Here is a 15,533-nt window from a genome sequence, read left to right as displayed (position 1 = left end):
GATTAATGCTCATGAAAAACTTTAATGTTAACCTACTCAAAATAATTTTCCAGATAAATGCTTCTTTGGTACTCTGTTAAATTTGTCTGTGCATATGTAATTTATGATTACTGAGGTGATCCTGTTACTATCCTTTTGGGAAATAGAAAATTAAATCATGATTTGAGGGAAAAATAGGATTCCAGCTTAATCAGTTAAATTGCCATATAATTCTAGAATAGACAAAATAATTGCATGTCAGGTAAAATTTGAAGTGATAGATTTATATTTCCAACTTTCTTTTTATTTGTTCTGACACAGATAAGTCAGCTTGGCTTATTCTGAATTGCACTAATCAGTATCATTGATAGACAATCTTTGTAGGTGGTTTTCTAAAATAAGCTAATTTTAAAAATCACAAATTTGTGTTTATTATTATTTTTATAACATTTAAGTACAAACCAAAAAAAATGCTATATGTTAAAATACTTGGTATGACTTCAGCACTACATAATTTTTTCATTTTTATTTTCCATTTTGAAAATGTGTCCTATTTTATGCCTCCCCCAGAATGCTTTTTCTTAGAATTAGACCTTTAAATATCTGATTAGGACCATTCTTGTTTACTTTGGGTAGGCAGTGGTAAAAGAAAGGCTTTCTGTTCTTGGTGAGTCCTTGTGAAAGTGACTCTATCAACTAGGTAACAGGAATAATAAGCACACTCCACATCCTTTACTTACCAGGGGAAATTATGAAAGGGCAAAGTTTTAAATGTGGTATTGCCATAGTTTCTAATTATGACCTGAATATTCAGCATTTGGATTCCTTAAATTAGTAATGTCTTATAAAAGGCAAAGTGATCTTGATTCTTATGAGAAGTTTTTTTCTTTCCCTGGCATTTCCTCTAGAAATCTCCTTTATTAATAGTTACCCTGTCAAATCAGTATTCAGCTACAGACATTAGTGGTTTAGGAACTAGGAGAATGATCATGTTAAACTGCAGTCTAGGAGGTCAGAGGCAGGTTAGCAATTCCTGAAGCCTATTTCCTCTATGATGTTACCTGTGCTTGATCACTTAATCTTTCTCAACAGGTCACATGAAGTTTGCCAAATTAAGTTAATTACAAAAGAGAAGGAACACATCATAAATCAAGTACTAAGTACTTAAGACAGCATTGGTATCTGAAGGAAAGATCAGTCACTTGAAAGTATACTGAGTGCTTGGATGTTAACTTGAAAATATTGTATGTTGCTAGTAGAAAATGTTGGTCAATACTTTAACCAGAGGAAAAATAGGTAATATAGATATAATCAATCTTCCCCTACCTTTCCAAGGAAACATGCTTATCTAGTAAATCTGTAGTGTTAAGTCAGACTGATAAATGATGGGAATTGTCAGTGTAGTTAGAAAACACATTTTGAAATCAGCATGGGGTATTCAACAGTATTTTCCCCACTGATTACATATTATATTGAATTTTAGTAAGTCATGAATTTTTTTGAATATTCAAAGATAGTATTTAATACCCTGTGTTTTGTTCTCATTGTAAAATCCATTCCCAATTTGGTATTATGAAATAAATTATGACTTAATAAACTAGAAATACATTCTTTAAAACATGTTTATATTACTTCAACATACAGAGTTTTATTTGATAGCTTTTCACTACAGAAACATGATGTTATGTAGTCAACTAATAAAACTGGAAAATTAAAAAAAAATTGAAACCTACTGTAAAAAATTTTAGAGAAACCTTACAACTTTAAACTGTTAAATAGCAATACTTTATATTTTATCTTTATTTGAAATTGTAAAAATTTTATTAGAGGTCACACAAGTAGAAATGGTTCCTCCTGCACAAATACAATTTTGTTTCTAAATTATGCTTTTTATTTCGTAAAGGTTTTTTGGTCTGAAAAGGTAGGATAGTTTGAAAATCAAATATGTGTTTTTATAGATTATCATGCTACTTAAACATTTAAACTAGTCAATTTTACAGGGAAATTTTTATACTTCAGTTGAAGATGAATCCTTAATGAAAATGTTCTTAAAACCCAAGTTTTATTTTTTACTGAAGAAAAAGAACATACTTGATTTTGTGCTAGTGATAAAAATAATGTTAACTCTCATTAACAATTTGAAAGTAAGATTGTGATTTTGTACCTACCACTGTAATTAAGCCTAATTGCATTTTTTTAAAATTAGTTTGCAGGTCGAAGTAAGAAGGAAACCAAATACTCGCTCAAGGCAGTTGAAGACATGTTGGAAACACTGCAGATCACCCAGTCTTAAGGTTTCAAAAACTCTTTCACATTACATTTCACAACTGCAAAATTGAGCTCACTGGTTTTTGACTTATTTACTAGATGCCCAGTGCTATTTATATATTGATTTTCTGTTAAGAAGACAGTTGTAAAGAATACATTTATATAAACCTAGAAATGGCATTTAGTGCTAAGCAGGTAGAGGGGGAAAGCTCATGGAAAAGAGATTTAACAAGATTCTTACAGATGAAACATCATTCTTTTCATATCACACATATATAACTGCTCTTAAACCACAATCTAATATATAAATAACCTTGTTAAATAAACTGATGATTTATTAAACTTGCGTATGAAAATTCTAGATTCTTTTTGTTGTATTTAAATAGTGAATATGTTATAATAAAGCTTAATGTCTAGTTAACTCCTTTTTTGTGTGTGGTAGGAAATACATAGCATATGTAGTTGACAGAAGCAAAATGCTGGTAAATTATTTCATTCTCTTTATAGTGTCAGGTTGAATTTTGCTCTGCATTCCAGTGTGCTATTATTTTATATGCTATAATGTTATTCTCATAGGTCTTGGTTAAAGTACATCATTCTCCAAAGTTCAGCATTATCATTTTATGAAATTTTGTTTTGCTATGGGACATAATTGAGATTTTTTACCTATAAAATGGTTTAAGGTTCATGTATGCTATGATAGTCAAATTTAACCCTTATGAAAGTTATATTTATCCAGCTTTCAACACTAAATTATTTAAAGGGCTATTTAGAAAGCATAGATAATAGGGATGAAAGGAGTTTCAATGGCTTAATTATTTTCCTTTAGGGAAAAATAAGAAAATCTAAACTATTTGTAGAAGCAAATATTTTATAATTCTTGTATCTCATTACCTCCTTAGTAATAATTACAATTTATTTCTTTTTTCTCTTTTTATAATGAACAATCATTACACTACTGTTAGTAGTATTTGGTGTGTTTTGCAGTAAAATAGAACCTGAAAGTTAAAACACTTTATTCAGACTTTTAAGTTCAAACACTTAATATAGTTTTTAAAATAGGCAGTTCATTCAGAGCAAATATTATTAGTATTAATTTATAATTTACATGCATAAATTATATATTACATATATAAATATACTTAATTTTTAATTACTTGCCAGTGTAATACAGAAACTCTGATATGCTTGCTATTGTGCTCAGTAGGGCAAATAGAGATCATAGAAGAATTGACAAAGTAGAAGTCTGAAGGAAGAGAACTATTGTCAGTATCAGCATTTTAATTTTTTGAGTTATTCTGTTAGCAAATTGTACTTCACATCTAGTCTAATTCTTTCATTTTGCATTTTTTCTCATTTTGTTCTGCCGTAGATAATGGGCAGATGTGAAATAACTCTTCCCTTATGAAGATAATTCCTGTTAACTAAATATTTGTTATCACTTGATAAACTGTTTTTGCCCATGAATTTATTCACCATTTTCAACATAGCCATTTCAGATAAAGAAAATAGTGCCCACATATTATTCCACTACCTTTCTTCCCTCTAATGTCCTTCTGTGAGTCACTAGAGTACTGTATACTTCAGCAGTATTTGTGTAATAAATAATTTAGTGCCCCTTATAACTGTCAGCCTTTAGTTTCACTTTTTTTTCTAATTTTAACACCTTCTTTCCAGAAATTTTTAATTTGTTAAGTACCTTGTTAATGTGTAATAATTTATAGACTTCAAATCTTATAAGCATGAAATCACAAGTGTGAGAATTAATTAAATATATAAATATTAAAGCTAAAATGGTTCCATAGAAAGATTATCAGGACCCTGGGTCCCTGATGGCATTGGTGAACACCTGAACCAACAAGAGTAATTGCCGGCTTCTGCACTAAGTACGTGAGAAAGATAAACTTGATTATTAAGCCATTGTTTGTATTTTTTGTTACTTCAGTCATATATGTTTCTGACTAATGAGTCACCATTAAGCTCTTTTTAAAATGCAGAACTATTATTTTAGACATTCGAGGGATGCTATTTCAGAATTTAATGATTTAAAGTTAAGTAGATAATTAAATATAACAAAAGAAGTAGTATCTTGTTCCAGCTCAACACCTAGTATTTAACCCAACAGAGGTGAGAAAAAGGCATATTTAGAATATCTTTAATCCTGAGAATAACATTGACTTGGGAACAGAAGATATAGAAAAAATTTGAAATGGAGAATTAATATTTCAATATGCCAGAAGCAAACAATTTTTTAATCACATATTTCAAAGAATTTTTTTCTTTTAATGCTATAATCTCTTTATTCTCAAAGCAACATCACTTATATTCAAAGAACTATAGTAGAGTTTAGAAGGGACATTAGAGAGATTTAGTTGCACTTGATTTTAGGATGAAGAAGTAAGGTTCTGAGAAATTAAGCTCTTCTGTGACAGAGCAGGAAATAGGATTAGGATGTCAGGGGTTTCCAAATCAATCCTCTTTCTAGTATATTCCAAGGCATATGTCTAGCCTGTTGTTCTTTGATAAAGATGAGAGCCAGATGTATCCAAGGGACATTGCTTGGTGGCTGAGAAAGGACTAGAATTCAGATTTTCTGACTTGTGAAACAATTTTTTAATGGAATAATTAAGCCAGAATTTCATTTTTAATTAAATTGAATGTAAAGGAAATTACCCAATAAAGATAATTCATTTACAGTCAGTGTGAGAAGTATTTTCAAGCTCTTTTAGAATTATTTCAAACCTCCTCACTTTGAACTTCTAATTTCTCCTATCTCCCTTCTCAATCTTGGCAAGTAACCTCTTGTTATAGGTTGAATTGTGTCTCTCCCTACCCCACCCCAATTTAATATTTGAAGTTCTAATCCCTGGTGCCTCTGAATATGACTTTATTTGGAGATTGAGTCTTTAAAGTGGTCATGAAGTAAAATTGAGTCATATTGCTGAGCCCTAATCCAATATGATTGATATCTTTATAAGGAGAGATTAGGACACAGACATACAGAGGAGGTACCATGGAAAGACGAAGAGAAGATGTCCATCTACAAGCCAAGGAGTGTTTCCTCAGAAGAAACCAGCTCTGCTGACACCCTGATCTTGGATTTCTGGCCTTTAGAACTGTGATGAAATAAATTTCTGTTGTTTTAAGACATTCAGTCCTCTGTGTACTTTATTAAGGTAGCCCTAGTTAGCTATCATAGCCCTCATACTATTTCACAGAGAAAAAGAGAGATCATAAACTGTGTCAGATATTCTTGAGCGCAACTTCACTTCTTTTCCTCCTAGAGTAGAAGAAAGTAGCCCTACTCTTTTTTGAGCTGTTTCCCACCACTGTCTTCCTCATTTTTTATACTTTAGCCATACTTTAGTTTCATGAATTTGCCACCCTTTCTTCTGCTGCAAGAGCATCCTGACTTTTCCAAAGCTTCATTTCTTTTCTTCACACTTGCCCTTAAACTATTTTCTTTTCTTCACTATACCTTTTTTCTTTTTATTTCAGCTAGTTTCTTTCCTATTAACACTAAAATATGCTCAATTTTCTACCACTTTTTAAAACATCTTCCTTCATTTCCACAATTCCCTTGCAGCTACTACCCATTTCTCTCTGTGTTTTTTTTTTTTTATACTGCGAGATTTCCTCACTTGTTGAACTCATGTCTATTTTCCCATTCTTTAAATTGCTCCAGTCTGGCATCCCCAACACCCCCTTCACTCCACATCGTTCCTTTGAAATAGTTTAGTTCCATGTCACCAATCTAATGGACATTTTCAGTCTTTTAAATCATCGCCATGTTCCACTCCTGTTATGCTCTGTGACTCATCTCAAGTGTATAATTCTGCTCCATTTCTATTGCCACCAGCACCCTAGACCAAGCTACCATTATCTGACTCCTGGACTACAACAGTAGCTAGATATCATCATCACTTCCCCCAGTCAGTTCATCACTACAATTAGAATGTGACAAAACATCACTAATAATAACTTCCCTCCCTCTCTTTAAAACTCGTCAGTTATTTCCCTTTTGATGCCTTAAACGTGACCTTTGACTTTCTATATGATATCAGAACCAAGAAGGAAGATTCAGATTTTCTTAATTGTAAACTACTTTCCTCTTGCCCTTTATTTCTGGATTTAGCTACACTTAAATTCCATGGCCCTTCCATAAACTTGGTGCTTGTTCCCTCTGTATGAAATAAAGCCTTCCTTGAACTCATCTTTCAGAGGTCATGTCCCTCTTTTTTTTTTTCTTACTATAGTTTTTAAATAATGTCTTACTTTTAAAATACTTTAAAACTCACAAGAAGTTGCAAAAACAATACAGAGTTCCCGTGTACCGGTAAGCTTCTTCTATTATCTTACGTAACTTTAGTACATTGTCAAACCCAGAAATTGACAGTGCAGCACTGCTGTTAACTCAGGTACAGATTTTATTCAGATCTCATAATTTTTACATGCTTGCCTTTTTTTATCCTCTTTATGTAGTTTCATATGTAGATTTATGTTACCATCACCACAATCAGGATATAGAATATATATCTCAAAGGAACTCTTTGCTACTAGTTAATAGTTACATGCTACACCCTCATCTATCACTAATAGCTACTATCCACTGATTTTTTTTTTCTCTGTTGCTATATTTTTCTCATTGTAAAAATGTTTTGTCAGTGGAGTCGTACAATTTGTAACATGTTGAGACTGGCTTCTTTCACTGGGTATGTTGCCCTTTAGCTCTATCAGTGCTGTATGTCTCAATTTTTTTTCTGGAAGCTTCCATTATAGAAAAAGTTTAATAAATGAAAAAATAAACACAGCTTGAAATATGGCACAATGTCTCTTATACAACAGATACCATGAATAACATAATACAGTCACCTTAATTTTAAGAACTATTGGTCATAAGCATGGCTTTGAATATAGGCATAGTTACTGGTAGCAAAATGACAGTATCTAAAGAAAAGGAATTAATTTTAATCATGCTTAATTTAATCTCATTTTTCTCTTTGCCTGAACAGAAACTGCTTCACTGTTAGAATAAATCACAACTATCCCCAAATAGACTTACTGATTTCAATATTTTTAAGTAATATTTCATTGTATAGATGCATCACAGTCTGGTAATCCATTCACCATGAAAAGACATTTGAATTTTTAAGACAACCAAGTGGGGTTTATTCCAGATATGCAAGGCTCCTGCTTTACTGTTTGAAAATTTGTTAACGTAATTTATCATACTAAGAAGAAAATAAAAACCACGTGATTATATTGATACAAAAAAGCATTTGACAAAATTAAACACCCGTTTATGATGAAAAAGATATAAAATTTGCATCTAGCATGGTATGTAATGAAATCTAAACACATTAGTTTGGAAATAAGGATATGCACTTACCATGTTTGATACAGTACTTGATGACTTGGTTTGTGCAGTAAGAGAAGGGCATAAAAAGTATACAGCCTGGAAAGGAAGAAGTAAAGCTCAGATTTACAGATAACCTAATGGTCTACATGTAAAATCCCTGGAACTCTCCAAGAACATCCTGGAACTATAAATGAGTTTAGCAAGATCACCGAATAATACTAGGCCAATGAAACTTTTATTTTTATATGCTATAAGTGATATCATTTACAGTTGCTAAAAACATACAATATTAAGTATAAATTGAAGAAAATGAGATATGTTTGCTAAAAACTATAAATGCTAATGAAAGAAGAGCTAAATAAATGGAGAGATATACCATATTCATGGATTGGGAGGCAACATAGTGAAGATGTCATTTGTCCCTCAAATGCTCTGTGGGTTTAATACAATTTCTGTCAAAATCCCAGAATTCTTTGTAGATAGACTGACTTTCTAAAATTTATTTGAAAAGGCAGAGAAACAAGAATAGCATACACAATTTTGAAGATAAAGGAATCAGACTGCAAAATATCAAGGTTTTATTATGTAGCTACCACACCATCAGGAGAGTGTAGTATTGATAATGATTGTGTGCAAAGCCAGAGGGATAGACACATAGAGCAGTGAAACAAAATGTGGAGTCCAGAATAAACTCACACCAGTATGGCAAATTAACTTTTGAGTAAGGAGGAATTACGCTGGGACAATTGAAATGGTGTTGGAATAATTGGAAGTTTACACCATAAAAAAAAATTCCCTCAACTTAGATCTCCCAAGGTTAGGCCAGAATTCTAGAAGTGACAAGATATAATCCTTTTTGAAAAATATGAATAAATTGAACTTGTAAAAATTAAAAATGTTTTGTTCTGAGAAGAACCCTGTGAAGTGGAAAGACAAGCCATAGACAGAAAATGTTTGCAGATATATTCAGTAAATGACTTGTGTCCAGAATATCTAAAGAACTTTCAAAATTCAGTCAGTTCAGTTCAGTTGCTCAGTCGTGTCCCACTCCTTGCAACTCCACGGACTGTAACACACCAGGCCTCCCTGTCCATAGCCAACTCACAGAGTTTACTCAAACTCGTCTATTGAATCGGTGATGTCATCCAACCATCTTATCCTCTGTTGTCCCCTTCTCCTCCTGCCTTCAATCTTTCCCAGCATCAGGATCTTTTCAGATGAGTCAGTTCTTTGCATCAGGTGGCCAGAGTATTGGAGTTTCAGCTTCAGCATCAGTCCTTCCAATGAACACTCAGGACTGATCTCCTTTAGGATGGACTGGTTGGATCTCCTTGCAGTCCAAGGGACTCTCAAGAGTCTTCTCCAGCACCACAGTTCCAAAGCATCAATTCTTCAGTGCTCAGCTTTCTTTATGTCCAAGTCTCACATCCATTCATGACTACTGGAAAAACCGTAGCATTGACTAGATGGACCTTTGTCGGCAAAGTAATGTCTCTGCTTTTTAATATGCTGTCTAGGTTGGTTACTACTTTGCTTCCAAGAAGCAAGCATCTTTTAATTTCATGGCTGCAATCACCATCTTCAGTGATTTTTGGAGCCCAAGAAAATAGTCTGTCACTGTTTCCACTGTTTCCCCATCTATTTGCCATGAAGTGATGGGACCAGATGCCATGATCTCAGTTTTCTGAATGTTGAGTTTAGAGCCTACTTTTTCGCTCTTCTCTTTCACTTTCATCAAGAGTCTCTTTAGGTCTTCTTCGCTTTCTGCTATAAGGGTAGTATCATCTGCATATCTGAAGTTATTGATATTTCTCCCGGCAATCTTGATTCCAGCCTGTGCTTCATCCAGCCTAGCATTTCTCATGATGTACTCTGCATATAAGTTAAATAAGCAGGGTGACAATATACAGCCTTAATGTACTCCTTTCCCTATTTGGAACCAGTCTGTTATTCCATGTCCAGTTCTAACTGTTGCTTCCTAACCTGCATACAGATTTCTCAAGAAGCAGGTCAAGTGGTCTGGTGTTACCATTTCTAAGAATTTTCCAGACTTTGTTGTGGTCCACACAATCAAAGGCTTTGGCATAGTCAATAAAGCAGAAGTTCATAGTAAGAAAAGAATCCCAATTAGAAAATGGGTAGAACAGACACCTCAACAAAGAGGCTACTGTAATGGTGGTAGGTGAAAAGATGTTCATATTCAATGTAATTAGCTATTAATAAGGAAGTACAAATTGCAGCTGTAAAGAATACCTATTAGACTGGCTAAGATAGGACTGATAACTATGCACTGATGATTATACTGAACAACTTTAAAATGTCAAATGTTTAGCCTTCTAGAAAATGGTTTGTCATACTTTTATATTATCACATACCTTATATTTGGAGCATTTGTCACTTTAATTATATTTTCAGGTGATTTTCTGCCCCAGTAGTTCTTTAATTATGTGAGGTCTGAGACTATCTGTTTTGGCCCACTATTGGCATTACAGTTTTTAGCATGAAATCTACACACAGACACAGATGTTCATGTATACATCTCTCTCCATTTATATATTTGTATTTCCTTTTGCACCCAATTGTAATAATCACAATGAGATGTAGAAAGTATGGGCTTTGCATTGCAGTAGACACAGTAGAAAGCAAGAATAAATCAAGTCTTCTATACTCATTGTTTCTTAATGTAAAAATACAGTTAATTAGAAAGATCTTGATGCCCCAAGTTAAGTTAGAAGCATTCTGTAACAATCCATTTAAGCTACAAATGATGGAATTCCAATAAAGTCATTTGTATCTCTACTATTTAGTATAAAAATACAAACAGTAAGAATGTACAAACCATTTTCAAGTCTAAGCCCTGGAAAAATTCTTCTACCTCAACAAAATGCTGCCACCAAAACAAACTTGAACTAATTTGATGAATAACCCTTTAATAAGAAAATACATACTTGCAGATGTCCAAGTAGTAATGAACATTTCCAAATAGAAAAGAGATAATAACTGAGGAAATCTGAGTTTATGACTAGCAAAGGAGAAATAAACTACTAAGACTCTCCTTTAATTGCAATTTCAATTCCTTTTTAGGCAACGTAAATATTGCATGACATGGATAAGAATTATGTAAAAATACGATTTGTCAGATGAATGACTAAAAGAGTTAAGGTTTCTCAAAAAGCATGTGCTTTAAAAACTCTAGGTAATAACAATGTGTATCAAAATATCACATCAATTTAAAATCGATTTGAAGCTCTCCAGAGTGGTAACTATAGAGTGATTTCAAGAGTTGGCCTCAAATGACACCTGATTTTGGATCCAGTTTCACTAAACTGGCCTATGTGTCATACTCAGTATGACAGAGAGAACTGGAGACAACACAGCTCCATTGGTTGATAATTCCCCAATATCCCTCCCCTAGTCTGACTTTATTAAAAATACTGGAATTATGAATACAGTTCTCATGAGGGGAATCAAAGTTGTGTGGTTCCAGGTTAAAATGAAGAAAATGATCTTGCTAAAAAGAGCTTTAAGTAACAGGATAGATACACTGATTTATAAAAACGAATGGCAGTTGGGAAATAGATACGGTCTAAATGTTTACATCACAAGTGATTGCATCATGAATGGCACCCAAGAGTCAGAACTCTGCTTCTTGCACAAATGAAATCATATTGAATATTAGAATGAGAGAAAGTTTAAAAAAAAAAACAAGTTTTAAACACATAAAAAATAGTTGAATACAATATTGTTTGTTTTTCCATGTGTGTTTACTGAATATTTCATTTTTCTGCGTATGATTATCTATAAAGTTTTCACACAGGGAAATATTTATCAGTTTAAAGAGAATCATAATACAAAATTTTCTGTCATGAATTATATCCCAATTTAGCTAAGCAACTTTAAACTTAATTTTCTACTAACAAATCTCAAATATCATTAGACTAGTTTTTAAATTTAACAGTCACTGATTAGAAATAACAAAAAATGATTTTCAGTTTTATTCTTTTCTTGCTGCAAGCTTATAGAAGTACGCCACCTAGAGTAAATTTTATAATTTTTAAAGTGTAAAAACATCTGGACTGGTTTTATTATTTTAAACTATAAAACATAGGTACATTTTTATCAAAATCAAGCTAAATATTATAATTGTGGAATTTTTCATATACTCTGTTTTGATATGTAACTTTCTTAATATTGCTTTCTGTAAAATTGGCTATTTTTCAATAGTTCCATATTAAGCAGTTTACATAATGTGCCCTCTTGAGATGGTTAACAAATCAAGTTTAGGTGTTAAAGTTTTTAAAACCTGATGCAATGACATTAGGTAATCTTAACATGCTACTACCAACAGAAATAATTATGGAAGTATTTGAGAGATAATATAAATAATGAATTTTGGATATATACATAAGTATAAGCATTAATCTTGTGTTCAATGAATTTTTAAGTGTAATTGTGGAAGACATTGAGTAAGGACTGATGCTAGAGATTTAAACATACAGTAGGTAAAATTTTTCAAATGCTGATAAAATGTGAATGAAAAGAGCATTTTATTTGACCTCTTCTGTTTTTTCAGGTGGACATGAAACATACTTTTTTTTCTTGGTGAAAAAAATACGAAAGAACATTTTTTAGATTTATCCACAGATCTAAATATCTTTATTGAGGAAACACTGTGTGAGATATAGAGTCCTATGGTTCTTTTAACTAGGCAATGTTAAAAAGCACTGACATTTATTTTTTTGCTTCCCGCCCCCCCCCAACTTTATTGAAATATAACTGACATATAAGATTGTGTAAATTTAAGATATACAATGTAATAGATACATGTATATATTACAAATTTTTTAACACAATAAGGTTAAATAACACATCCTTAACCTCTTATAATTAGTATTTTTTTGTTGTGGTGAGAACATTTAAGATTTACTCTCACAGCATTATACAAGTATGCAGTAGAGAAAAGGAAATGCTGGCTCAGACGGTTAAGCGTCTTGTCTACAATGTGGGAGACCCGGGTTCGATCCTTGGGTCAGGAAGATCCCCTGGAGAAGGAAATGGCAATCCACTCCAGTACTATTGCCTGGAAAATCCCATGGACAGAGGAGCCTGGTAGGCTACAGCCCATGGGGTCGCAAAGAGTCAGACATGACTGAGCGACTTTACCTTACCTTGCCTTACCTTTCTGAATGCAGAGTTCCAAAGAATAGCAAGGAGAGATAAGAAAGCCTTCCTCTATGATCAATGCAAAGAAATAAAGGAAAACAGTAGAATGGGAAAGAATAGAGCTCTTTTCAAGAAAATAAGAGATACCAAGGGAACATTTCATGCAAAGATGGGCACAGTAAAGGCCAGAAAAGGTATGGACCTAACAGAAGCAGAAGATGTTGAGATGGCAAGAATACACAAAAGAACTATACAAAAAAGATCTTCATGGCTCAGATAACCACAACATTGTGATCACTCACCTAGAGCCAGACATCTTGGAATGTGAAGTTAAGTGGGCCTTAGGAAGCATCACTACGAAAAAAGCTAGTGGAGGTAATGGAATTCCAGTTGAGCTATTTCAAATCCTAAAAGATGAAACTGAAAGTGCTGCACTCAATGTGCTGGGAAATTTGGAAAACTCAGCAGTGGCCACAGGACTGGAAAAGGTCAGTTTTCATTCCAATCCCAAAGAAAGAGAATGCCAAAGAATGTTCAAACTATCACACAATTGCACTCATCTCACACGCTAGCAAAGTAATGCTCAAAACTCTCCAAGCCAGGCTTCAACAGTACGTGTTGCCAACATCCACTGGATCATCAAAAAAAGCAAAAGAGTTCCAGAAAATATTTGCTTTATTGACTTCACCAAAGCTTTTGACTGTGTGGATCACAATACACTGTGGAAAATTCTTTACAGATGGGAGTACCAGTCTCCTGAGAAATCTGTATGCAGGTCAAGAAGCAACAGTTAGCATGGACATGGAACAACAGACAGATTCCAAATTGGGAAAGGAGTATGTCAAGGCTGTATATTGTCACCCTGTTTATTTAACTTATATGCAGAGTACATCATGCAGAATTCCAGGCTGGATGAAGCACAAGCTGGAATCAAGATTGCTGGAAGAAATATCAATAACCTCAGATTTGCAGATGACACCACCTTTATGGCAGGAAGTGAAGAAGAACTAAAGAGCCTCTTGATGAAAGTGAAAGAGGAAAGTGGAAAAAGTTGGCTTAAAATTCAACATTCAAAAAACAAAGAATATGCCATCCAATCCCATCATTTCATGGCAAATAGATGGAGAAGCAATGGAAACAGTGAGAGAATTTATTTTTGGGGGCTCCAAAATCAGTGTAGATGGTGACTGCAGCCATGAAATTAACAGACGATTGCTCCTTAGAAGAAAAGGTATGACCAACCTAGACAGCATATTAAAAAGGAGAGACATTATTTTGCCGACAAAGGTCCATCTAGACAAAGCTATTGGTTTTCCAGTAGTCATATATGGATGTGAGAGTTGGACTATAAAGAAAGCTGAGTGCCGAAGAATTGATGCTTTTGAACTGTGGTGTTGGAGAAGACTCTTGACAGTGACTTGGACTGTGAGAAGATCCAACCAGTCAATCCTAAAGGAAATAAGTCCTGAATATTCATTGGAAGGACTGATGCTGAATCTGAAACTCTAATACTTTGGTCACCTGATGCAAAGAGCTGACTCATCTGAAAAGACCCTGATCCTAGGAAGGACTTCAGGCAGGAGAAGGGGATGACAGAGAATGAGATGGTTGGATGGCATCACTGACTCAATGGACAAGCTCTGGGAGATGGTGAAGGACATGGAAGCCTGGCATGCTGCATTCCATGGGGTCCCAAAGAGTCGGACATGACTGAGCAACTGAACGGCACAATACTTTGATCCCTTTCTCTTTATGTTGTGTGTATCCCTCATTGTTTTTTGTTTTGCGTTTATCCTGAGGCTTACATAAAACATGGTAATGGATATAGCAGTCTATTTTAAGTAGATAACTTAATTTGGACTGTATACAAAACTCTACCCTTTTTCTGCTGCCCCACATTTTATTTTTTGATGTCACAAATTATATCTTTATATTGTGTATCTGTTGACAAATTGGAATAACTATAGCTATGTTTACTATTTTTTCCTTTAACTTTCATTGTAGAGTTAAATGGTTGGCACAACACCATATCATAGTATTAGAGTATTCTTAATCTATACTATATACATCACCAATATGTTATATATTTTCATGTTTTTGTATTACTAATTAGGATCTTTTCATTTCAGGTTGAAGAACTCCTTTCAGCATTTCTTATAAAGCATGTCTAGTGATGGTCAACTCCCTCAGCTTTTGTGTTTTGGGAAAGTGTTTATCTCACCTTTATTATGTTGCCTTCATTTCTCCATTTCTGGACAATTTTGCCAGGTAAAGTATTTGTGGTTGGCAGTTTTTTTTCTTTCAGTACTTTGCATTTGTCATCTTACTCTCTCCCATCCTCCAGGGTTTCTTTTGAGAAGTCCACTGATAACTTTATCAGGGTTCCCTTTTATGGGAGTAATTTTTTTCTTCTGGTTGCTTTAAAAATTCTCTCTTTGATTTTAGACAGTTTTATTATAGTGTGCTTTGGAGAAGGTTGTTTTGGATTGAAACTTTTGGGTGACCTGTTAACTTAGTGAATTTAGATGTCTAAATCTCTCTTCAGGTTTAGAAAATTCTCAGACATTGTTTCTTTAAATAAACTTTCTACCCCTTTCTCCCTCTTTTCTCTTTCTGGGGCTTCAATTATACATAGATTGTTTCTCTTAATTGTGTGGTATTAGTCCCACAGGATTACTTCATTCCTTTTCATTCTTTTTTCCTTTTTCACTAGGTCATTTCAAATGATCTGTCTTTGGACTCATTGTTTCTTTCTTTCTTATTT

At 33.5% G+C, this 15,533-nt stretch overlaps 1 protein-coding gene across 1 annotated transcript in view; it reads left to right on the top strand.

Moving 5' to 3' along the window:
- Positions 1-5,347, top strand: part of EMC2 (ER membrane protein complex subunit 2) — a 56,326-nt gene extending 50,979 nt beyond the window's left edge. Inside the window, exons 11-12 of the mRNA XM_068983674.1 lie at positions 2,186-2,273; positions 5,226-5,347. Coding sequence (XP_068839775.1) covers positions 2,186-2,272 — 87 coding nt within the window. The 3' untranslated portion in view covers position 2,273; positions 5,226-5,347. The remainder of the gene's footprint in view (positions 1-2,185; positions 2,274-5,225) is intronic.
- The last annotated feature ends 10,186 nt before the right edge of the window (positions 5,348-15,533 follow it).

Source organism: Capricornis sumatraensis, chromosome 11 (genome assembly GCF_032405125.1).
Source record: "Capricornis sumatraensis isolate serow.1 chromosome 11, serow.2, whole genome shotgun sequence".
NCBI lineage: Eukaryota > Metazoa > Chordata > Mammalia > Artiodactyla > Bovidae > Capricornis > Capricornis sumatraensis.
The sequence above is the reverse complement of the archived record's forward strand: the minus strand, read 5'-3'. Positions and strand labels throughout refer to the sequence as shown.